Source organism: Rhineura floridana, chromosome 1, assembly GCF_030035675.1.
Source record: "Rhineura floridana isolate rRhiFlo1 chromosome 1, rRhiFlo1.hap2, whole genome shotgun sequence".
Classification (NCBI taxonomy): domain Eukaryota; kingdom Metazoa; phylum Chordata; class Lepidosauria; order Squamata; family Rhineuridae; genus Rhineura; species Rhineura floridana.
Genome location: NC_084480.1, coordinates 156983745 through 157008052, shown reverse-complemented (window position 1 = coordinate 157008052; position 24308 = coordinate 156983745). Strand labels below are relative to the sequence as shown.

The following is a 24308-nucleotide window of genomic DNA, read 5'->3' as shown; positions in this document are numbered from 1 at the left end:
TTGATTGACTTTGTGAGGGGCACATTAGATGTGAATGCACAGAGCTCCATCTCCTTTGGTTGATAATTAAGAACATCCAGTTTGTTGGGAAAAAATCATTTTATTTAAATTTCACATATACAGATGATATCTGTGTCTCTTGACATAAGAAAGGAATCTTAATATGAAAATAATGGATAAGAATGCCTTACCACATCAAGCACTGAGAAGAGGACATCAAAGTTAGAAACTCGTATTCAGTGAAAACCTGGTCTTGGAATCCAGTTCGCCCAAAAGTTACAAAGCAGGAAGATGGGACTTAGGAGTACCTAGGGGTACACTTCCTCCCTCTGCTACCCTTCTCTTGCAGTCACCTCTGTCCAGCTGCTTTCCCTCCAGCTGGGATGCTGGACACATAATTCTTATTCTATAAGGAAAAGTGAATAGGGGGAGGGAGTTGCAGGGGAAATTCGGCAAGCTAGTGTAAGTGCAAATTTTGTGGCTGTTTACAGAGACTCAGGCTCCTAGGCCTAAACTGAACATACAGTTCTGACCAAATGAGTAGAATGAGTTGTGGACTGATAGTGATCAGGTGGATGGGTTGAACATTGCTTTGTGGCTGCAAAATACAATTTGCTGTAGGACCTGTTTGTTTTCATTGGTTTTGGCTTCTTTCCCAGATGTGAATTTGATGCACCATGTCAGAATCTCCTAGATTTTCTTGAAATTGGGGAGGGGTGCCAGTGTAGCAGATACTTTTACACTGACATCTCTAATGCTCTATGCTGACTGGCCTTTTAAAAATGTTGTGAAACCACAAATTAAATTTGCAAAGAATACAACATTTAATCTCTGCTTTGGTTTGTGCTCATCACAGGAGAATGGTGCAACCTGACTTATGTCTCTTGTCTTTAAACCTGAATAGCAGCAGTTGTCCCACTTTTCATCACAACAGCCTAGTCCTCAACAACAGGGAGACCAGGTATGGTATACCTGTTGCAAACAATGCTATCAAAACATAGAACCTTTGGGAATAAGTATTCACTATTGGTCCACCTTACAATAGAGTAGGGAGAGATGGTTGATTATTTGTAGCTGCAAACTGAATTATAGCTGTCAAAATCAAAAGAATTGACCTCATGAAAGAGGAGTTGATAAAGCTGCTTTATACTGAGGCAAACAACAACAAGCAATCTAAAAACAGTTACAGATAAAAATATTCTTCTATCTAGTGATCTCTGGGTTGCTAGGAACAGCCATCAAATTCCTGGGTAAACCAGAATGTTTTTTTTAACTCCTCCTGAAAATCAATAATGAGGAAGACAGACACACTTCACTGGGGAGGGCATTTCACAAATAGGGAGCCACCACTGAAAAGGTGGTATGTGCTTCTCCTGCCACATTATACATAAATATGTGGGTGCAGTAGTTTGAAGAGAGGGATGGCGAATGAGTTATACTACATGCTTGCCACTCTCAAGTAAGAGAGGGAATGAGGAAATTCAGGAGTAGTTAGAAGTAGTGATGTTGCCAAAACTAATCGTTATCCATGCCTTTGTATTATATAATATGCTTTGTATAATTGAAAAAACTGTTAATCCAGCAAACTAATTTCCAGCATTTTGTTAGTGCAACTAAGTTCAGAAGTGAATCTCTAATTGATGGGTTGCATCCAGTACTCTTCCTCTCTTCTTCCTATGTGCCCCCTGTACCTTCTCAAATATGTTCCAGAGTGTTGGAGGAACTCCAGAACAGATTGGAGGGGGGCATGTAGGTAGGGGGGAGAGAGAGAGAGAAAATCCCATTGCACAGGCAGAAGTCTTTGTACTAATGGGGTGACTTCACTGGATACAACTCAATAAAAATATATTGTTACAGGCATTATTTGGCATGATGTTGGTAAGCAGACAGCCACATAAGTACTGCCAGCATTATGCCATACATTGAGGTTCACTCCTTATTTGCCATCATATTCCCACATGGAATGTGACAGCGGCTGTGAATGTTTCTTGACTCCCATATGCCCATTGGCAACAGATGCACTGCATGCATTTTTCAACATGTTTAGAATAGTGAATGTATCTCAAGCCCACAAGGCTAAGGAATGCTAGTAAGGGTTTGTGTATCACATAAAAGATTGTTTGATGGAGCATTAGAAGGTAATTCCTCCTTATAAAATCAAACAAATTAATTGGGGTTAATGGAAAGTGGCCTTATCCAGCCACGTGAGCGGGAAGCCTCTGGAAGGGATTTGTTTACATGTGATAGCTCTATTTCTGCTAACAAGAAAGCTGATTGCAGAGGTTTAAGATTCAGGCAAAAGAGAAATATTTTATTGATACAGATATAAGTTAAAATTGCTACTTTGGCAGTGATATTCTTGAGATAGTTGCACTCCCTAGAATATGGGTTTTGGAGTTGGTACTTCATGTAGGTAGCCACTCAAAACTTTACCTGTGAGTAATATTTTAGAAGTGTTCGTGATCCCATCCTTTTATTTTAGAGGCTTGCTTTAAACAGGAAAATTAGATAACATCCTCATAGCCCATGGATATTGACTGCAAGACAACACTGACTTCATGCAAACCATGGTTTGCAATTTGAGAGTCAATGGGGGGGGTCTCCCCCTCCACTTCCCAGTTTCCTATTATGCATGGTCCATTGCAAACAATGTTTCGCCCAACAAGGATCCCTCATAATCCAGCAACTGAAACAACAATTTGAAGTTCACAAACCATGGTCATGAGTAATCAGGGCTTAGTGTAACCAGTGGTTTCCATCAGTGCACATGTAAAGTGAAAGTTAATACTGTACTGCTGAAAAGGGGGTTGGGGGAAATCATTGCAGAGAAAAAGGGAGGAGTTCACTGTCCAGAGATGGACTTCTAATTTGCATATCATGGCTTGCAGAAAACCACCATTATTTCTGCATCAGCCCAAGAGCCACTTTGAAAATTACTCAGTCGTTTCAAAAAGGTTTTATACAAATAGTTCTTGAAATCTAATTATAGGTAGTTGTGTGTCCCCTCCCCCCCCCACGGGAAATTAAATGCTGTTGGGCTCAGGTCCTGCTTTTGGGCTTCCCATAGATATTTGGTGGCCACTGTGAGAACAGGATGCTGGACTAGATGGACCATTGGCATGATATATCAAGCTGTTCTTACTTAAGAGCATCTTCCAGTGCCAAGTGTTACTTCCAAGTTCAGTGAGTATTATATTTTTGTTATTTTGTCAGGGTTCTGATCAAGTCTCCATAAATCAAGACCAGGCCTTATCTGCTCAGCAACCTCCTGTAGTTAACCTGACTGGAGTAGGGAACTTCATGCAGCCTCAGGGAGCAGGTACGTGTCTTCAGGAAGCATCCTCACAGGGGTGTTTTGCTGCAGATTTGTTTCTTAACAACAGAAAAGCCAAGGGGTACAATGGCTTTCCCCCCCATAGCAGTCAAACTCTGGTCACCATGTGGATTGTGCAGGGCATGGCTCTGAGATAGGCAGTGAGACAGGAGCAGGAAAATTGGGTAGCTATAGTGAATGCACCAGGGGAGCAGGAGAACTGCACTCTTCTGAGATACTGTACTGCCCTACAAATTTGTAAAAATGCAAACACAGTTTGGTAATATGCACCTCTGAGCATATGGTAAGTGGTGGCAACACCTGCAATTAGTCCAAATAACAGAAACAAGGCATGTGCTGTACTGATCTTGTTTTAGCAGGGAGGAAGCAACAATTGATATAGTGCAGATAGTCACTTTAAATGTTTGATTTAATTTGCAATTTCAGTGAACTTTTCTATACTAAATATTTTTCTTATTTGATTTATATCCCACCATTCCTCCTAGTTTCTGTGAATATGTGAAGTCTAGCTACACTTTACATAATTTACACTAAAAAAAAATCCAGCAACAATTGTGGAATAATGGCACTGACAATTCTGCGAATTGTCTCCAGTAGACATGAGGAGTGTCTCAGTTTGCACAAGATGAAACAATGGGAGGTGAAGTATATTCTAGCAAATTTCTAGGTGTGCTCTACGTTTTTAATTGATCATGCCCACCCTTCCTTATGTGGAGTGGTTTAAGCATATTAGGCTGAACACATGCATCTTAGGCAGGCCAAGTTTGTTTTTTTCCAGCAGCTAAATTTATGACTTAAGTAGCAACATATTGTAATCAGACTTTTACATCAATCTGCAGTTTGAGATTCCACTGTTAATTCACTCAAAATAGAAATAGAATATAACCTCCAATTTGAAACATAAGAGGCTATCTTCAGCATCATACGACATTGACCAGTAAAAAGACTATGAAATTAATAAAAATAAATTTGACACATATTTCTAGGTTGAATGAGAGAAATACAATTTTCTACGTTAGATTCTCTGTAGAAACATTAGTAACACAGGAAAGAAGCAAAGTAAGAAGAACACCAACAAACATACAAAAAACGGTAGTTCTCCATCTTTAGAGATGCAGTCATGATTGTAGGTGTGACCATATGCTCAGAGACACATTACCAAATTCTTCCAAGCTACACAGGAACATCTATGTATGAATATGAAAGTTGGACAGCAAAAAAAGCAGATAAGAGAAAAATCAACTCATTATCATACTTTGGACACCTAGTGAGAAGACATGATTCGCTAGAAAAGATAATAATGCTGGGAAAAACGAAGTAGAAAAAGAGGAAGGCCAAGCAAGAGATGGATTGATTCCATAAAGGAAGCCACAGACCTGAACTTACAAGATCTGAACAGGGTGGCTCGTGACAGATGCTCTTGGAGGTCGCTGATTCATACGGTCGCCATAAGTCGTAATCCACTTGAAGGTACATAACAACAATACAGGAAGTGGATTGGACTGTGAAAGACCAACCCAATTGTGTTTGCATTTTTACAAATTTGTAGGGCAATACAATATCTCAGAGAGGAGGTCAGGTTTCCTGCTCCCCTGGTGCATTCGCTATAGCTGCCCAATTTCTCTGCTTTTTAAAGTTTGGTAGAAATATCAGTCAGCTATAGGTATGTTCTTAAACTGCAAGGCCTTTTTGCCTATTAGTAAATTTCTCTGCTTTTTAATCTGGAAGGTAAGAAATGGGATCCTGTGCAAGTTTGCTGAGAATGGATTGATCATTTGCAGGCTTATCAGATTTACTCACCTGCAATCAAGCTTAGGATAGGTGAAACTTAGGACAAGCTTAGGAGGTGCACGGAAGGAGAGGAGAGGGGCAGGAGGGTAGGGTAGGTTGGTCATTTGCACACTTGCTGAGTTCAGTGGGATTTACTCTTGTGTAATCATACTTATAAGTGAAACTGACCTGGGGGAGAGAGTGAGCACTCGGCAGAGGGAAAGCCCCCTTTCTTTCCACAAGGAAGACATTGTTAATAGTATTATTTTTTGTGGTTTTCCCCACCTTTTTATTCTGCAGCAGACACATATAGTCTCCCACCCAAATTTAAACCAAAGCTGTCCTTGGGCACATCCTTAACAAACATTTATTCCACTTTAAACAGTCATGGCTTTCCAAAGAATCTTGGGAAGTGTGGTTTGTGAAGGATGCTGAGAGTTTTTGGGAGACACCCTATTATCCTTGTACAGCTACAATCACCAGAAGAGGGGCTGATTGTTGAACCACACTGAATTAAAAAGCAGTGAAATTAGGGATTAGTAACCCAAAACTACTGGGAGGAAGGGCAGGATATAAATCAAATAAATAAATGCAGGATTAGTATACAAAACTTGCATAACAGCTTTAAAAAACTTGACGCCTGGTGAGCGTGTAGTTTTTAATCAACTTTTTAAAGTGGAATAAATGTCTGGTGCGGGTGTAGCCCCGTGATTAGCCAAGCCAAACAGCCATGAGTCTGACTTAGAACACTGACAATTAGTTCTTACTGAGCATGCCTGCACTATCATAGACTCCAATGTTAAATTTCTTAAATTAATTAAAAATTGCCAGGTATTTTAATTAATTTAAAATGAGAGTGTGGTGTAAGGTCAATAATAGGATTACAGGTACTTTGTGAACATGGCTGATTTTTGTGTATCGGCTTGTGTATCCGTTGTTAAAGAAGTGTTTCTGAGTTCAGGTCTAAGTTTTGTAAGATTTTATTTTGAAATAAGCTTATGGGAAACAGCAGGATGGCATGGGGGTTATTTTCAATTTAACATGGCAGAATGTGAAACATCCATCCTGGCTATAGTATACAGCCACTCTCGTAGCTGTATAATGAATACAGTAGGGCCCCACTCATATGGCGGGTTAGGTTCCAGACCTCCGCTGAAAAGTGAAAATTGCTGAAAGGTGGAACATAACTTTTTTTCCACTGATAATAATAGAAAGAGAGCGAGCGAGCCTGGCTCCAAAGGCGCCCGGGCCAGTTGCAAGCCCGCAGCAGCAGCCCCAACAGCTGCCCAGTGACCCTGCCTGCAGGTACTTTTCTCACTGCAGTGAGGAAGCCAAGCCTTTTTTGCCTTGTCCACCAGCAGTATGCAGTACCCAGCCACTTTCATCTGAGGGAATTCTGCCCTCTTGCTCTATCTACCCCTTTGACATATAGTGTTACCCCCAATAGATGCCTTCCTGTAATTTGTATCCAGGGATAACCATATCCCATTGGCTTTATCCATTCCACTAGGTTTCCATTATGTGTGCTGTTTATGGTCACATTTCAAACTCTGTGGCTCACAGGCCACCTATTAATGTCCAGATTTAAATGTCTTTGGCCTGTACCATGTGTAAGTAAATGCAATGGTGATATCAGGAAATAGGTTTGGATAAGCTAGGCCTGTAAAAGGAGATGGCTTCTATTTGAACCAAAGCAGTGAGACTATAGCTTCCCACCTCTGCTTAGCGAGAGGACTTACTATACTTAACATCTCATATGCTAGTTTGGCATTCTTACATGAGGAAAACTGAGAACTTGATTTTTCAAGATCATGAGTTCAATTTTGAATATATTTGTTACCTTTGCCATCACATACTAGAAAATTTCTGCCCTTTCACCTGTCCAATGTCTTATTTATTTCTTGAGATAAAAACTCAGCTCTAACATGTTATGTTTTCTTTTTTCCTTCTTCCTGACAGCAGTTACAATTCTTGCACCATCAAATGGTTACGGCAGCAGCGCAGCTACAACAGCATCATTCAGGCAGCCAGTGAAAAAGTAAAGAGGAGCACTTCAATAATGCTCAAACCCTAAAAATTGCATTTGATTTTTTAATTATTTTTTTTTTGTGAAATTGAATTTTGAGGTTACACTTAAGCATGTGGACTGCATTTTGCCACAACAAATCCTGTAGAACTCAGGAGTTTCTTCCTAACAAATAAGATTGTTTTTCTGTAAGGAAACTGTCATGTTTTAAGAAGCTGCCTGCCCCTTTGGCGGTATTGTACATATTTCAAGTGGAATGATATTTTGAAATAACAGAACTTCATAAATGTAGTCTTTGATATAAGGCATTTGTGCATTGTAGCAAATACACTTTTACAAATTACTCAAGAGATGCATTTGTTTAGGTTGCTTTTACACTTTTGATCACTTTATCCATTAGTCTCTTCACTTCTTTGTGCCGTACTGTTGCCCTGCTGATGCAGTCTTGAAGTTTTGTGCCAGTTATTGCATTTCCTCCTTAAAACAGAAAAAGGACATCATCAGTTGCCACCCTGGGCTCTTACTGGGAGGAAGAGCAAAGTATAAATTTTAAAATAATAATAAGCAGAAATCGCCTTAATTTCTATCACATTGATTTTATAATAGAGCAGATCTGAGACCTACGCTCATGGGTAAGGCTTGTTGCCTATTTAAAGCTCCATGGTAAACATGGCATGAAGTTAAACAATACTTAAAATGGAAACGAATCTAGAGTTTTAGGGCAGCCGCAGGTGCAATAAAACCATTCTGTATTCATTGCAGAACTGCAGTTTGTAAAATATTTTTAAAGAAAGACAGAACTATTAGTTGACGTACATATACAGATATGCAGAGTCACTTGTAATAATATGTCACAGTACCTGGCTTATAAACAGAACACAGTTTGCCTTCCTCATCAGTTACAATAGTTAGATTCCCAGTTGCCAGGTCTTCCTCTTCTGCTGTTGGGTCAACTATCACTAATGTACTTTCAAGGACACACAAAAATGGCACAGGTGGAGTGAATTGACATCAAGGCATCATGTTTGCAAGATACGCTGCATTAGCTTGGGTTTATGCAGTTCAGTAGCAGCACTAAACTGAGATATACTTAATTCCTCAAATAGATAGCACAGAGCATGAGAAGAACAACAAGGATGACAGGAAAACTACTTTGCTCATTCACAATTTATTCATGTTAGTTACAGTTACCAGCATGGAGATCAAACAGACTAATTTTGGTATAAAAACATGTTCTTAGGTGTGAATGAAAGTAGTAATATATTCTAAGAATGGTTCAAACTGTGAAAACTCTACCAAGCTGCTGCTCTCAGGGGGGGAAAAAGCAAAACAGGTGCAGAAGGGCTAATATGGTAACATCCCCTCCCCGAATATTCTACACAGTCCCATTTCACATTTATTCACTCCAAAGGCATGCTTTCCTTGCGCATTAAGGAAACGGGGGGCACTTACTCAAGCAGTACAAATGATGCAGCCACTGGTTGCTTTTTAATAGCTAAAGGAGTTTTCTCCTTGAAGTTAACTTCTGCTAAACCAGTTTCTTCATTTATAGAAACAGCCGGCAAGCGCACTGAAATAACAAAAGCAAATATTGAGAAAGGAACCTTGAGATCCTTTTTTAGAGACTTTCTTGATAAGCAAAAGAGGAATTGGAACATTCTGGAAGGAATATGAGAGAGTGAAGGAAAGTATGCAGGACCATGCTTCTGACTGACAAGTATGAAAAAGCGTAGAAATACTTGATTGTGCATTTGTCATTAGTATCCTGTGCTGATGTGTAAAGTAAGAACTTGAGGGTCTTTGAAAAGTTACCTCAGGAGCCGTACCATAGATTTATCTACAGACGTTAGAGAGAGAGATCTCATATTCTGTTGGCAAATTGTAAAAGAGGAACTGAGGGAAAGGTTAAGATACTGCACAGTGCAGGATTTTGGCTAGAATAAAAATGCAAAGCTATTTGTGGTTTCTATCCTAGCCGGCAAGTGTTACAAGTCACAAATCAAAACATTTGTCCAAGAGATAAATGTTCAGCAAGTCAAGTGCTTTGGCCTTTCAGTTGGGCGTAGATAGAGATGTGACAGCCTGGAAGAAAAAGCCACACTCTCGGTGTTGTAAGCATCCAGTTGGATTATTGCTTGTCCTGCTTGCCTGGAGGCTTTGCTGACCTCTTTCCCTGTTGAACTTTCAATTTAGTTTCCTGTCTTTCCTCCAAGCAGAAGCAATGCTTGCCTCTCCAACACCTGAGCTGGATCTACTCTCTCACTTTTCTGATACCTCTTCATTTGTTTTCCCCCCAGATTTTCTTATCCTGCACTCTTTTTAAAAAACACACCGAAGTCTCCTCACTCATTCCTTTTTCAGCTTCATCTCACAGTGCTTCCATTTTTACTGTGTAGTCCTTTGGCTCCATGGCCCCCCAGTCAGGAAACATTCTGTGGCCAAATCTGAGTGGTGAGATAAGAAAAGGCTTTCATGGTTTTTGGTGCTGCTAGAGCCTCTGTTTCTTCCTTCAGTCTTTGCCAGACAGGATCCTCCTCTCATGGGGATTCAGGGGGTTATATTCTAAGTAGTGCTTATATAAGCATCCCATCAGCAAGAATTTCCATTTGTGCAATGGGACAGCCCTCTCTCCTCCACCCTCCCCAAATCTGCTCCAGAGGGTTGGGTGAATCCCTAGAACAGATGGGAGGGGGAGAGGTGGGGAATCCTGTTGCACAAGCGGAAATCCTTTCACTGCCTGGACACTTAGCGCTACTCTGGCTGCAACCCAGTTTTTCCAGAACAAAAATTCCAGCAGAAAGCAGTGGCATGCCCTTCCTCATTTTAATAATGTCAAAGCAAGATGGGCTGCCCCTTTACTACATATCCTCTCTCTCAAGGTGGCACTCCTTACCACAATCACTACAGCATGGACAGCATTGGCACTTTCTGCCCTGTCTTGTCAGCAGTCAGCTCTGCATGTTCCACAGGGACAGGGTGATCTTAAGGCCAAACCTCTCCTTTATCCCAAATGTCTACTGTTTCCTTGCTTCTGTCCCAGACCCTCCCTCTGACATGTTGGATGGTACACATACACACAGCTTGTCTACTTTCATTGTAGGCAACCAATGTTCTTTTCTGACTCATCCTGTTGAATATATATGATTGTGTACACTGTATAAAGATTATTCATCACATGTAAAAACTGCCTTGCTCAGTTCCACCCACTCCAGCATTCTGTCTTCAGCAGTGATCAGTGAGGTGATTCCAGAAAGCCTAACGGTAAGGACACAAAGGCAACAGGCATCCCCTGCTTTCCCCCTGTATTCAGAGGTTCTCCTGTGCATGGAAAGATGATATCAGGTGGGTAATTAGCTCCACCTAGTGGTTGAAGGCAAAACAGTACTGCTGACGTTTTATTGTAGATCCCTTCCTGGTCTGCGCCTGCTCCCTGCTCAGTTTTCTCTTTTGCCTTCACACGAAAGTGGTTGGATCCTCTCTGTCTCCGTTGGTTCAGGCTTGTATTGTTTGTTTAGGTTTCATGTGTCATTTTACTTTTGTTCTTTCGTGTGTTTTTATTCCTCTCCCTTCTGAAAAAAAGTTTTTTTTTTAAAAAAAGTTCCTTGTGTCTTTCCCTCGAAGCCTTTCTCCGTGGCGAGGAGCAACTAGCCCCTCCCCGCGGCTCCTGGGGCCGTCGGCCTCGTCAGGCTCCCTCTCCAGCCAAGTTTGCTGCCGTTTCTCCTTGGAGAGCTAGCAACAGCGTCAGCAGCTTTAGTTTGGAGACGGCTTCCCTGGGGCTCAGTGTCCAAGCCGGCACCTAGTTTTTTCACGCTCCTTTTGTGAGCAGCTTTCGTTTTCCCCGCTCTATAGCAGTGGGGGGGGGGGCAGACGCACAATCGCAGTAGGGAGGACGACTACAGCCGCTGCTGGTTTTTTCTGCTTGCCCAGCCCTTTACCAAGAAAGCGTGGTTACTCACCACCAGCGAGAGTCTTTCCTTTATTAACCCTATAAGTCCCGCAGTGTGTGCCCGCGATGGGGAAAGCCACACACAAGACGAAACACCTCTCAAAGGGGTTGAAACCGCTCCCCCGCATGCCTGCAATAGGTGCAGCATCAGAGCCCCTTCCCACCCCGAGTTCAGGGCAGTTGCAGTCTTCGGGGGATCATGCAGATATGGCGGTGGCCCACCCCTCTACCGTCAGGCACGAGGTGGCTGAGGCTCAGGTTCTGGCGGGCAGGGTGGCTACGGAAGGCTGGTTGCCTATCCCATGTAAGGGAACCTGTAGAGACAATCAGGGTCCTGTCCACCATACAAGGGATCAGAGGGACCTGGAACCCCTGTCTGATGAGGAAGGCAGCCAGTCTCACCCTTCCTTGGGTGCTATTTTTTCTACCACCTCCTCTCCTGAGGCCTTTACAGGGTTTTTGGAGGAGCCAATCCCTGTCCAACAGATCCAAGATGCTGAAGGGCACAGGCTCCACTCATCCCACACTCAGGCTCGCCCTTTAGTTATACCTATCAGCACATTCAATTCAACAACTGAAGGAGCAGCTTAGGGATGCTCTCTTAATGGATCTGGCTAGAGATTTGTCTTCTCAAGCTACATCGGGCCCACAGCCCTCACGGAACCCATCTGCAGATCACTTGAGGGAAAAAACATGCCCTTCCCCCAGCCGCACATCTCCAGATCCCTATGCGGCATGTCAAGGCAGGCACCTTCAGCCCCCAGAGCAGGAGCTTATAGACACAGAACACGACTTGATTGTCTTGGATGAAAAGGAATGGAGTGGGGAGTCAGAATCTGAGGAGATTTTATCTACTAGGATATTTCAAGCGCCTCATTTCCTTCCTCTGCTATGCAAGGCAATGGAAGCCCTTACCCTCACCTCTGCAGAGGATTCTCCTACTCCATCCTCCTCGAGAGTCTCAGCGGTATGTCCAGATCCAAAACCTAGGTCTAGAGTGTTGAAGCTTCCTTCTCCTGAAGGTGCTCAAATCAGAATTCGACATTCCTTTGCAATTCAAAAAATCGGTTTCCTTAGCCAATAAATATTATACGCTGGAACAACCAATCATGGATCAGCTGACGGTCCCACTCACAGACGCACCTATAGTCAATCTGCTAAACCCATCATTGAATCCGAAAGACTCAGATGCACACCTTAAGGATACCACTGAGCGCAAGATGGACCAGGGGGTTAGAAGGGTGCACGAGGCTAGTGCGCTATCAATCAGGGCAGCAACAGCCTCCTCGGTGTTTGCTCGAGCCTCCCTTCTTTGGTTGGAAGATCTGCTGGATGGCCCACAGCAAGATGCAGCCCGGGTGCGCAAATCTCTGCTGAAGGTCTCTCGAGCAGTTACCTTCATGGCAGATGCATCTATGGATGCCATGCAGTTTGCAGCAAGGTCACTGACGGCAGGGATCTTCACGCGAAGAACCCTTTGGCTTCAACATTGGGAGGCAGACCCGGCAGCTCGTTCGAATCTTGCCTCAGAACCCTACGTAGGAGGCAAATTATTTGGGGACACTGCCCTCACTAATGTCTTGGAAAATAAGAAAAAGAAAAAGTCCATGCCATCCACCAGAAAAAGGGATGACGGAAGAACCTTTCGTCGCTCATTCCATCCTTATCATTTGGCGCAGTCCTTTCGGGGCTCACGTCCCTTTGGAAGACAGAAAGACACCCGCTCCAGCCGTCCCTTCTGGAACAGACAGCGCAGCCAGCTTAAGTCCCAGCAGCACCTTCTGGGTCGATCGGGCTTTGCATCCCAGTCACGTGGAAATGGGTCAGTTCTGACGCCTCCGCCTCGCCAGTGGGAGGCCGTCTCCAACATTTTGCTCACCGATGGAAGGACTTATCCTCCGATCAGTGGGTCCTACGCACCCTTCGATACGGCCTTCACCTGGAATTTTCTTCCACACCCTCTATCAGCAAATCCACGCAAGAGGGGCAAAGTTTTACAGTCAGTTTCCCATCTCCTACGCATGGCAGCCATCGAGAAGGTCCCACCTGGAGAGAGATTCCTGGGAAATTACTCTCTGTTCTTCACGGTCGAGAAAAAAGATGGTTCATCCAGGCCAGTGCTAGACCTCAAGGGTCTAAATTCCTTCATAAAATACTGCAAATTTCGTATGGACACCTTACTTTCTATCAAAGAAGCGCTGAGGCTAGGGGACTTCCTCTCTTCTATCGACCTGAAGGAGGCCTACCTTCACATACCAATCTTTCCCCCTCACAGAAGGTACCTTCACTTTGCGGTGGGACAAGACCATTATCAATTCAGGGGTATGCCCTTTGGCCTGTTGTCTGCTCCCAGGGCATTCACGAAGCTCGTGGTTGCCCTGGTGGCACACCTCAGGACTCTGGGGATTCATATCTTTCCTTATCTGGACGATTTTCTGATCCGCTCACCATCATTGCACAAGGCATGGGAGGACCTCCATGTTACCCTGACCTGTCTAAAAGACCATGGCTTCCTGATCAACGAGGCCAAGAGCCATCTCTTTCCGTCCAGACACATTACACATTTGGGAGCGACTATAGACTCACAACACGGCCTCATCACGTTGTCCCAAGAAAGGATCAGCAAGATTCGCAAAGTAGCGTTGGATGTCCTATCCTCCCCCTCAACGGACCTGATGGACTTGGCAGCACTTCTGGGTTTGATGGTATCCACGTTCCAAACAACGCCATGGGCACGTCATCATTCCCGCACACTTCAGTGGGCGCTCCTGCCCTTCCAAAACGACATAGCGTCCAGACACCACTGCAGGGTAACTCTGTCACCAGAGGTTCGGCAGTCGCTGTTCTGGTGGACCCTCGAGCCCAACCTGGAGCGAGGAGTTCCTTTCCAGGATCCACTGCACACCCTGATAACATCGGATGCCAGCCTATCAGGATGGGGAGCCATATGCGATGGGCAGATGATTCAAGGCACATGGTCGTCTCAGGAATCCACACTGCCGATCAACCTGCTCGAACTACGTGCAGTTCATCTGGCCCTCAGACACTTCGCGAGCACCAGACGGTTAGGGGCGGTGCTTATCAGAACAATGTGTCGGCCAAATCTTATTTAAACTGTCAGGGGGACACACGCTCCCTCCTTCAGAAGGAAGCCTTTCTCCTCTTCCAGTGGGCGGAGAACAATGTCGACTCAATAGCGGCAGAGTATCTCAAGGGGGAGGACAACAGCCAATCCGACTGGCTCAGTCGGGAGAAGCTGATTCAAGGAGAATGGAGACTTCACCCACAGGCCTTTCGTCAGATAGTGGAACATTTTGGCCACATTCAGGTAGACCTGTTTGCCACCAGTCACAATCGGCAGGTGAAGAGGTTCTTCTTCTGGTATGCAACACCACGCGTGGAGGGGATTGATGCGTTAACTTCCCAGTGGCCTCCGGGCAGGCTATATGCCTTTCCTCCAATTCCAGTTATCCCCAGGGTGATCAAAAAACTTCATGCCGAGAGGTCAGCGGTTTTGTTGGTGGCTCCATGGTGCCCAAGGAGACCTTGGTTTCCAGACCTCCTCGACCTGTCGGTGGAACCACCATGGAAAATTCCAGCGAGAAGGGACCTGCTATCTCAGGGACAGCTCCGCCACCCGGACCAAGAGTGGTTGGCGCTTCATGTATGGAACTTGAACAGAAGAGACTCTTGAAAAAAGGCATCTCTCCCCAAGTATTGGAAACCATGATGGCTTCTAGACGCCCATCCACACTCAGAATTTATGAAAGCACATGGAAGATCTTCTCATCCTGGTCACAGAAGAAAGGAATCGTTCCTCAGAAAGCAGGGGTCAACGAGATCCTGTCTTTTCTGCAAGACGGCTTATCTTTGGGTCTCAGACCTAACACCCTGAGGCGCCAAGTTTCAGCCTTGTCGGCAATTCTCTCCAGATCCCCGGATAATCCAATCGGGTCTCACCCTTTCGTCAAACGTTTCCTCAGGGGAGCAACGATAACAGCACCACCTACGGTGCATCGCTACCCAACTTGGGACCTACATAAACTTTTGACAGCCCTTCAAAGACCTCCGTTTGAACCTCTGAGTCAAGTTTCCCTCCGTCTTCTGTCCTTTAAGGTCTTGTTTCTGGTGGCCATTACTTCGGCCCGTAGAGTGTCTGAATTGAATGCCCTGTCTGTCCATAAGAATTTTTGTGTATTTCATAAGGATAGAGTAGTCCTATGTACTATCCCTTCCTTTCGTCCCAAAGTGTTGTCTACCTTCCATTGCCAGCAAGAGCTGGTATTGCCATCCTTCTGTCCGAATCCTGTCCACCCTTTAGAGAAAGCCTGGCACTCTCTTGACATGAGACGAGCCCTTAAAGTTTATATTTCCAAGACAAAGCCAATTCGGAAAACAGATAATTTGTTTGTCTCCTTTCACCCAACATCCCCGGGGAATAAGGTGACCACGTCTACGCTAGCCAGGTGGATCAAGGCGTGCATATCATTGGCATATGCCTCTCTAAGATTAGCCCGTCCTACCGGAATAGTAGCTCACTCAACCAGGGCAGTGGCCACATCAGCGGCCTTTTCCCATAATGCCCCTCTAGCGGAGATTTGTAGGGCAGCCACTTGGTCCACTCCCAATACTTTCATTAAACATTATAAAATAGACTCCTATGCTTCAGCTGAGGCAGCCTTCGGGAGGAGGGTGCTACAGCACGTCCTCACAGATCAATAGTAGCCACAGCCCAGCAGTATTCCCACCCTACATGGGTCAGCTTTGGTATGTCCCACCTGATATCATCTTTCCACGCACAGGAGAAGAGACATTTGGTCTTACCATGGAATCGGTCTTCTCTGTGCATGTCAAAGATGATATCAGGGCCACTCCCTATGAGGGCTGGGCTGCCTTTACAAGCACTATTGGACTTTGAGCAGAGAGTGTATGAGTACTGTTGTCTTGTCTTCTTTGTGGTGTTTATTGGTCTTGTTCGTATGGGCTTGTCATTGAAAACTGTGCACAGAGCAGGCACAGACCAGGAAAGGATCTACAATAAAACGTCAGCAGTACTCTTTTGCCTTCAACCACTAGGTGGAGCTAATTACCCACCCGATATCATCTTTGACATGCACAGAGAAGACTGATTTCACGGTAAGACTAAATGTCTCTTCCACTGAATACCATGGCTAACAGCCACTGACAGATCTATCCTCCTTTACAGATTTGTTTAATACTTTAACAAACAGCCTAAGATAAAGCCTATTATCGTATCTTATCCTATATTGTGCACTGCAAGTGTATCCTGAACATTTTGTAAATCAATTTCACTGGCTGAGAGTTGTGTAAAGTTGCAGCTGCCTCTTGGTAGAAAATATGCAGTTGGGGAAAACCCTACCCCTTTAAGAGTAAAAGGTAAGGCAGAAGTTTAAATTCCCCTAAAGGCAAAAGAACAATTAAGGAGTCAGCACAATAACCTTACCTCCTTGTGATGTACTGAGGGGGGAAAATGAAAGGCTAATGAACCATACATTAGCTTTGTTACAATGCAAATCTCCAAGATAAGAATATAATCTTTTTTCAAATGATATTAGAACACTGCCAAGAACTTGTCTGCTCCAGCAATCCTCAGTGTAGATGGGAAGAGAAATTTAAAGGAAAGGGAGAGAAGGCAGCCCAAGGTGCATCCTTGTGTGCCTTAAAGGTTTGTAATGAGAGAGGCCACCTCTTAACTGCAAGACACAGAAATCATTTGCCTCCAATTCCTAAAATATCTTGCTATGCTAATTGAGACAGGAAAGTCATTTTGCTTCCTGCCCCCCATCAAGATACTGACTTACAAAGAAAAAAGAGTTCTGAAACGGTTCATACGAAGGCCACTGTCTTGGGACTCTCTGGCTGGCTCTTCCCACATTATGGCAGCTACCCTCATCCCCAGTTTGGGAGGCACTTCTGCTGGATGGATGACTGGCCTTACTGAGGAGAACAAATGGTGGTGGTAGTGCTACTCCTCTCATGAAGGCTATGTAATTGGTATAACATAGGGTATTGCGGGCAATGAAAATTGCAGCCGCTGACCTTCAGAGGAACGCTGGAAAAGGTGTCCCAGGGCAGCAGCAGTCGACCTTCAATAACTACTCGAATATCCCATCTGCCGACATTAGGCCTGGGTTATACCTCCACTACAAGGTTCAGGCCTCCATAGGGAAGCTCACTGCATACTTTTAAGAATACTGAATGGAATTCAGTGACAGATCTGCAACTGCTTAAATCTGCAAATAGAATAGGGCAACTTACCATTCCTTAAAGCTGCTAAGAAAGCACACATAGAGGCATCCAGAAGGTTTCCATCGTAGTCTAAGCATATAATGTCACAATATAGAACCCAAACGATCTAAGGAAATAAGTTCTGTTAATGTAAATACTAAAAGGCTTTTAAAAGGCATCACAAGATTGAGTGCACATGAGCATAAGTCAACACATTCCTTCATATGGCTTTCCCACAAACTAAGTCTGAAATGAAAGTAAAGATGAAATACCATGACCCACCCCCACCCCCCCATCTTGATATCCCAATCTATAAATGCGGACAACAAAATGTAACCACAGCTACAGCAGCACAGTGTGGCAAAACCACCTTGCCCTGCTACAAAAAGGATTACTAAATGGTATAAAAAGCAGATATGTCATTGCAAGCATTTAGAACAGCTTAATCAGCTTAAACCGTTGCTGTTTCAAAAAGTATACCACATTAAACTCCGAACATTCAAAGAAAAATTGTTCTGAAACTGTAGGTACCTACAATTGGGACTACTACAATGTAGCACAGAACACAGACACGTCAAGTAGTTCACCACCACTAACAAAAAGAATTCCCATGAATACAGGCACTTGTTTTAGCTTGCTGGTAGGTATTCCATTCATAGGATATCCTTTTTCATTTCTTTGAATTACTTTCATCAGTGCAGTGGCCCTAGCAATGCTGAAATAATGGCAATGATAAGAAATGGAACCTCTGTTCCCTCCTACAGACCAACTACATGTTCAATCACTGCACTGTCAGTGACGGAAGATAGTATAATTTTTTCCTAAGGAGACAATTTAGTCAAAATTAAGCATTCCAAGGCCAAAATGCTTAACTTTGCCACAAGTTAAATTTTAGAAGAAATTTTAAAATCCTGCTTAATTCTCCCACTGATATCAATCGACATTGAAACATCTCGACTTCGATTTCCTGGGGAAAGGGAGAAACAATGTAAACTACAATGGTGCAAAAGTGGCAGTAGGGAAGAAAAATGTATAGAAACGGAGAAAGAAGAGTGAAAAAAGAAAGTTACATAAAACAGAGAAAATAATAAAACCTGAAACTACAAGAATGCAGCAGCAGTTACAGTCAAAAAAGTTTAGAAAAGCTAAATAAGGAGATCAGGAATGACATTAAGGTGACTGGGGGGAAAATTAGCAGAGCATACAAAAGGACAACTTCTCTGTGTGCCACCTCTAAGGGAGGTCCAGAGGGTAGCAATGACAAAACAGGCCTTCTCTGTAGCATCCTCCCATTTATGGAATGCTCTTCCCAGGGAGGCCCACCTGGCCCCAACTTTGTCATGGTTTTAGCACCTGGCAAGGATGTTTTTGTTTTCCTAGGCATTTGTGCAGAACCAGATCCTACGTTATATTGTTAAATCTGTTTTAAGAGCTTATGGAAGTTCAAGGCTGCAGGGTACCATACTGGCTACCCCTGGGTTAGAGGCTTTCCTGTCTTCATACCAGCAGTAGGAAAAAACTACCTTTTCCATATATCCATAGCATATGTGATAATGTAAAATGACCCTTAAAATCTTTCTGCGTGAGCTGGAGCTCAATTAGTTCAAGGGTGCCCAGTTAGGTATCAAATGACTCCCTGATGAACATTCACTATAACGACAGGACTTTTACTTACCTTCTCCTCTACAATGCACAGATCTTCCTTCAGTACCACCTGTGAACTAAAGCAGTGAAACAGTGAAGACAAAAATCCAGTTAATCTCATAATTTTTATTGAAAAATTAAAGCGTAGTATTTCTTACTTTTCAATTACATCTGCAATAAACTGACTGGCTGCCTGAGCCTCTTCCCCTGGTGGTCCATGTCGAAACCTTGATGAACAGAGTGGAGGAAGATCCACATTAGGAACTGAGGGAGGAAAAATTGTGCATCAAATGAAGCAAAAAATTAATTGAAGAAATCTAGTTCAATACACATTCCTCAACATTTCATGTATGGAACCTGTCTTTTTGTAGAAGGATAATTATCCATCTAAACCACATTAGCATGGGTTTTCTTCCAATTACAAGTACACCTTAAGGAAACCAGGAAAATGTTTAAAACAAAACAGATCTGTTATTATATTCTTGTTATTACTGTGTTCATAATGTAAGTTTTAATCTTATATTGTACTTTTTGTTACACTGTATTCAGGATTGATATTGTTTTATAATGTGTTTTTGGTCTTCATGGTAAGCTGCTTTGAGTGCTTCTGTCACAGAAATGCAGGTTATAAGTATTAAATCTAATCTAATTTAGATTGAAAAGAAATGTGTACCCTCAAGAAAAAGTATCTAAAAATAGATGCTTATCTAAACGACTGCGTAATAGTTGACCCAGATTTCTGTAAACCAAATTCTGTTCATGGAAACAGTATTCTGAGGCCTCTGCTCCCCTTTCCTAAAAATCTGCTCTGGAGGTTTGGGGGATCCTCTGGAACACTGAAAGGAAATAGGCCATTGCATGTGAAAGGGGAAATGGAAACAAACACCCCTCCCTCCTCCATCTTCTTGACGTTTCCTCAAAATGAGCTACATAACATCTTCAGCCCAATCATGCCCCCCCAGGGGTCCAATTTGGCCCATCAGGCCATTTTTCCCAGACTACGCACACCTGCTGACATCACTAGTGATATCAGCGGAGGATAGGAGAACAGAGTGATCCTGTTCTGAGCAGATAACAAGATTGCACAGCCAAGGTAGCAGAATTTAATCCCTGCTCACCAGCTGAGCGGGGGTTAAAGACCTGTCTGGGTGTACCAGCAGGGGCTCTCTCACACACCTGAACTCAACACTAAGCAGGTTCTCCCACTGCCATCAGCTGATGTAAAAACAAAGTGATCCAAGCAAGCTCTGTCTGATGCTCTCTCCCCACCCCCCCTTTACAGATTGCTGGAGGAGCAATCTTCAGAGGAGCATGGAAGACTGCTGCAAAATGCTTTAAGACAGTTGTGCAGAGGCTGTCAAAAAGCACGTGCTCTTTGAAGTAGTCTCCCTCCAGTGAACTTTAAAGGGTGGGCGAGGGAGACTGCTTCAAACACCTGGAAGACAAGCACCTATTTCCTCATTGCTGCACGACAGCAGTGCCTGCCAGAGGGATTGCTCCCATCACACAGCGATGAAGAAAAACATGGGCCTGCTTGCTTTGGAAAGCTCCCCCTGCGCTGACCCTTTTCAGAAGTTGAAGGGATCATCACGGGACAGGATTTCCAAGATTTTCCATTCCCCCTTTCAAGCTCTGATTATGGAGCTTGGAAAGAGGGGTGTGAGGCAGGCTTTGCAAGAGCAAGGGATTTTGACAGGTGGATGGGGCAACCCACCTGTCAATCATGTGGTATCATAGTGACATCATGTGATTCACAGGTATATTGCCCCACCCAACTGTCAAAGTTGGTCCATAGGGTAAGGGTAGAGATAAATGGGTCCTGGATGGTTATATCATCAAACAGTGTTGGTCATTTAAGTACTTAATTTTTGTGAAAATATTTCAGTCCGTTAGGAGCTATAAAGGCATTTATTGTACTAAACATCATTGTTGGTTAGAACTGAGGATTTAAACATATTTGTTGCTGAAACATCTTGTCATATTGTGCAGCAATCTGAGATAGCTTGTAGAGCAGATGAACAGAATATAATCCAAAATTAGTTCCTACATACACAACTTGGAGTCCCACATAGTACATCTGGGGCATTACTTAGAAATGAAGTAGGTCTCCCTTCTCTAAAAGCATACATTCATAAATCCATTATTTCCTATTGGAAAAGCCTCTTGCTAAAACCAGACAAACAATCAGCAAAACTGTTTTTAGGTCGGCACAATACATACAATTCAACTTCCCCTGTAACGTCATCTCAGGATATTTCTGGCCATAAAATTCACAATGTAATTTTTGCTGAAGACGTCAAACGACTTTAAATATATGAAGAATCTGAAGTTCTCAGTTTGGGACATTAACATTAATCCTACCAAAAAAAGGCTGCTTATCTGCAGGAATTATGCGCACAGATGAAGCTAGATCAAAGGTATTGTTCACTGTTTCCTCTATTGCCTTTTATACCAGGGGTGGATAGCCAATGGCCCATATGTGCTGCGCCGGCCCGCCCCCCACTCCACAGCAATTTCTGATGACTCCTGAAGTCCTCCAACAAATTGGCCTTGTTTGACCAGCTGATGGCGCTGGTGAGGTCCGCCATCAAACTGGTGAGAGTGGAGAGTTTTCAACCTTTCTGATAAGAGACAACTTTGTTTTTGCTCTCCAAGGAAAAGGTTGGTGCAGGAGCAGACGTTCCTACACCAGAGTTGCCCTGGGAAGCAAAAACACTGGTGAGTGTGTGGACAGACATGTATGCAGATGTATGTGGGCTGCTTGTCGCCCCCCACCCACTGCTGAGTGTCAAAGAGAGGAATGCATGTATATATGCCTCCCCCCCCCCGAGTGTTTGCAAGGGTATGCATGTGCTGGTATGTGGCTCTTGAAGGGGAGACAAACCCTCAGGTTCTTTAGCTATCACTGCTTTATACAATACATTAATTTCTCTATTCATTTCAGAATCTTCTAGGACAATCAGATGATTTCAAAATTAGATGGTTGCTGGACGATGGATACAAGTTTGTTACCTATGGAGTAGCCTTATATGCACTAGCAACTCGAGTTATGGACTATTTTTTTTTTACCCCCAACAGTGTAGACTCCCAAGGGGATGCTTTAAAATCTAAATGATACAAGGAACTGAAAATGTATGTTTTATTTTACTCTTAGATTGCTGTGTGTATGTGAAAGAGAGATTGTAATGGCCCTTGACTATAAATAATAAAAATCTGACTGACATGTGAAACACAGGCAGCTTCAAATGCCAACTGAAAATCCAACTATTTTTTCACCATGGCATCGCTGTCACTAATATGCAAGGTTTGAAGTGGAAAAAACGGACAGAGCAAGCTTCACTGGAAACTACTAACAAGCTCAAAAGGACTTCCTAACTGTTAGAGCCACACGACAATGGAACCAATTACCTAGAGAGGTAGTGGGCTCTCTGACACTGGAGGTATTCAAGAGGCAGCTGTCGGGAATGCTTTGATTTGGATTCCTGCATTGCACAGGGGGTTGGACTTGATGGCCTTATAGGCCCCTTCCAACTCTACTATTCTATGGTTCTATGACTCTTCTAGTTACAAAGCATACATATAAAGCTGTGTGACAGAGGATGCTAGGCTAGTGGAGGACTCGCACAAGGTTGCAATTCTATGCGCTTCCCTCTGGGATTTGGTGGGAATTATTTGTTATTGTAGTTTTTAATGTTGTGTTTTAGTCTTAGAAACCACATGAAAAGTGCACCCTGAAGCTAGTTTAAAATTATTTTTGAGTAGGCATGCATTGGATAGCGCTTTTAATGCAAGATAAATCTTGCAAAATGCAAGAACACCAATATCCTCATTGCATTTAAACTACTTTTAGAAATATCAGGAGCATCATGAATTCAAATGGAATTGCCAAAATATCATTACTTCTGATCACTAGAGGATCAATAAAATCACTTGTAATTTTAGAAAAATAGTGAATAACCAAATCTTACCAATATATCCCTTGTTACTGGAATCAATAGGGGGTGCTGCAAATTCCTGTATGCAGAATGTTAAGGGAAATGTTAAAAGAGTTGAAAGAAATGTAGGAAGAGTCTTTCTGGAGCTTTTCTTAAGGCAAGCACACACATATGGGGATCAAGATTAATTTTCCCCGTATTTTTCAAATATTTAATTGTTCATTATTATTTTAATGATAAACATGCAAACAAAATTCACTAAAATCAGAATGAGTTTCTGTATTGTATTCACATTTATTACATGATCTAATAAACTTAAATGGCAAACATAGTTAAGCAGCAGTCTGCCTTTTTAAAGTACAACACTTTAATCTTTTTCATACTGTTGTGGAAACAAGGCACACAAAATTATTTTAGATCGAGTCAGCCAGAGGCAACAAAAATACAAGCTCGCAGGGAGAGAACACTGGTCCAAGTGACTACGCCAAAACTGCGAGATCATTACGATTACACACTCTTGAAGCTGAAGGAAGGCAAAGCTTATTTACCTCCCCTTTTCCTCAGACAACAGAATTTCACCACATAAAGCACAGAGACATGTCCACTAGTTTGAACTGGGTTCTTGCGGTTACACCTGTTTTTTTTTTAGCAAGTTACATTTCTCAGAACTTCTTTGTTCAATCTCCCCCCCCCCCCCCCGCCTGACCTTCTGCCACATACACATTTTGCTGAACTCACGGGCCTGGGTGGGTCTGTCCCCTCAATATCATATAATTTAATATGGGATTCAATTTTCAGTTCTATTTTTTTATAACTCCAAATACTCTTGGTATTTTAATCTTTTACCCTACCCAGCTTACAGCTATAAAACACGCAGCATTTAAAACTCCGATAAAAAAATAGCAGAGCTAAAAGATTCCAGCCACATATGACACTAAGTTAGGAAAGAGGGTGTGTGAAAGAGTGGGGGAGGTGTCCACGTTTGGCTCCAGACCCACACACTGCTGGCCTGTGGCCCCTAACAGATTAACTCTAAGGTCATGTGGCCTTGAAGGAACGTGGGAAGATTTTACACCCCTGTCCTAAATACTTTGCTCTGCTATCAAGTGTCGCATGCAAAGTCCGTGGCCAACAGCCAAGCAAACATGGCAAGAAGAGCCATCCTTGGCAGAGTTCAACATTTAAAAGTAGTAATAAGCATCCCACTATCTTATTCTGAATTCAAAAAGCCAAAAGATTGTGCCTGCCAAATGGGACAGCCTCAGTTTAGCAGCCTACCCCTACCTAGAATAGTTCTGCTGGATGTTTTGTGGACACAACGGTTGGGGAATACAGGATTTCCTCACAAATGCCCCTGCTATTAACGACAATGAAAATTCTCTTTGCTAACACCAATAAACTTCA

The 24308-nt window shown here is 43.2% G+C and overlaps 2 protein-coding genes across 13 annotated transcripts in view; one reads left to right on the top strand and one right to left on the bottom strand.

The window, feature by feature from the left end:
* Positions 1 to 7894, top strand: part of SUPT20H (SPT20 homolog, SAGA complex component) — a 56987-nt gene extending 49093 nt beyond the window's left edge. For 6 of the 12 annotated variants that reach the window (XM_061639067.1, XM_061639051.1, XM_061639031.1 and 3 more), the window contains 3 exons: positions 905 to 961; positions 3214 to 3319; positions 7064 to 7894. In XM_061639067.1, coding sequence (XP_061495051.1) covers positions 905 to 961; positions 3214 to 3319; positions 7064 to 7146 — 246 coding nt within the window. In that variant the 3' untranslated portion in view covers positions 7147 to 7894. Of the gene's footprint in view, positions 1 to 856; positions 962 to 3067; positions 3184 to 3213; positions 3320 to 7063 lie in introns of those variants that run through there. The other 6 variants (XM_061639077.1, XM_061639059.1, XR_009764407.1 and 3 more) reach the window with 4 other exon arrangements.
* Positions 101 to 24308, bottom strand: part of EXOSC8 (exosome component 8) — a 43669-nt gene continuing 19461 nt past the window's right edge. The window contains exons 5-11 of the mRNA XM_061639150.1: positions 22938 to 22983; positions 19128 to 19233; positions 19001 to 19046; positions 17356 to 17452; positions 8583 to 8700; positions 7991 to 8097; positions 101 to 7607 (exon numbers count right to left, since the gene is read on the bottom strand). Of these exons, the coding sequence (XP_061495134.1) occupies positions 7492 to 7607; positions 7991 to 8097; positions 8583 to 8700; positions 17356 to 17452; positions 19001 to 19046; positions 19128 to 19233; positions 22938 to 22983 (636 nt within the window). The 3' untranslated portion in view covers positions 101 to 7491. The remainder of the gene's footprint in view (positions 7608 to 7990; positions 8098 to 8582; positions 8701 to 17355; positions 17453 to 19000; positions 19047 to 19127; positions 19234 to 22937; positions 22984 to 24308) is intronic.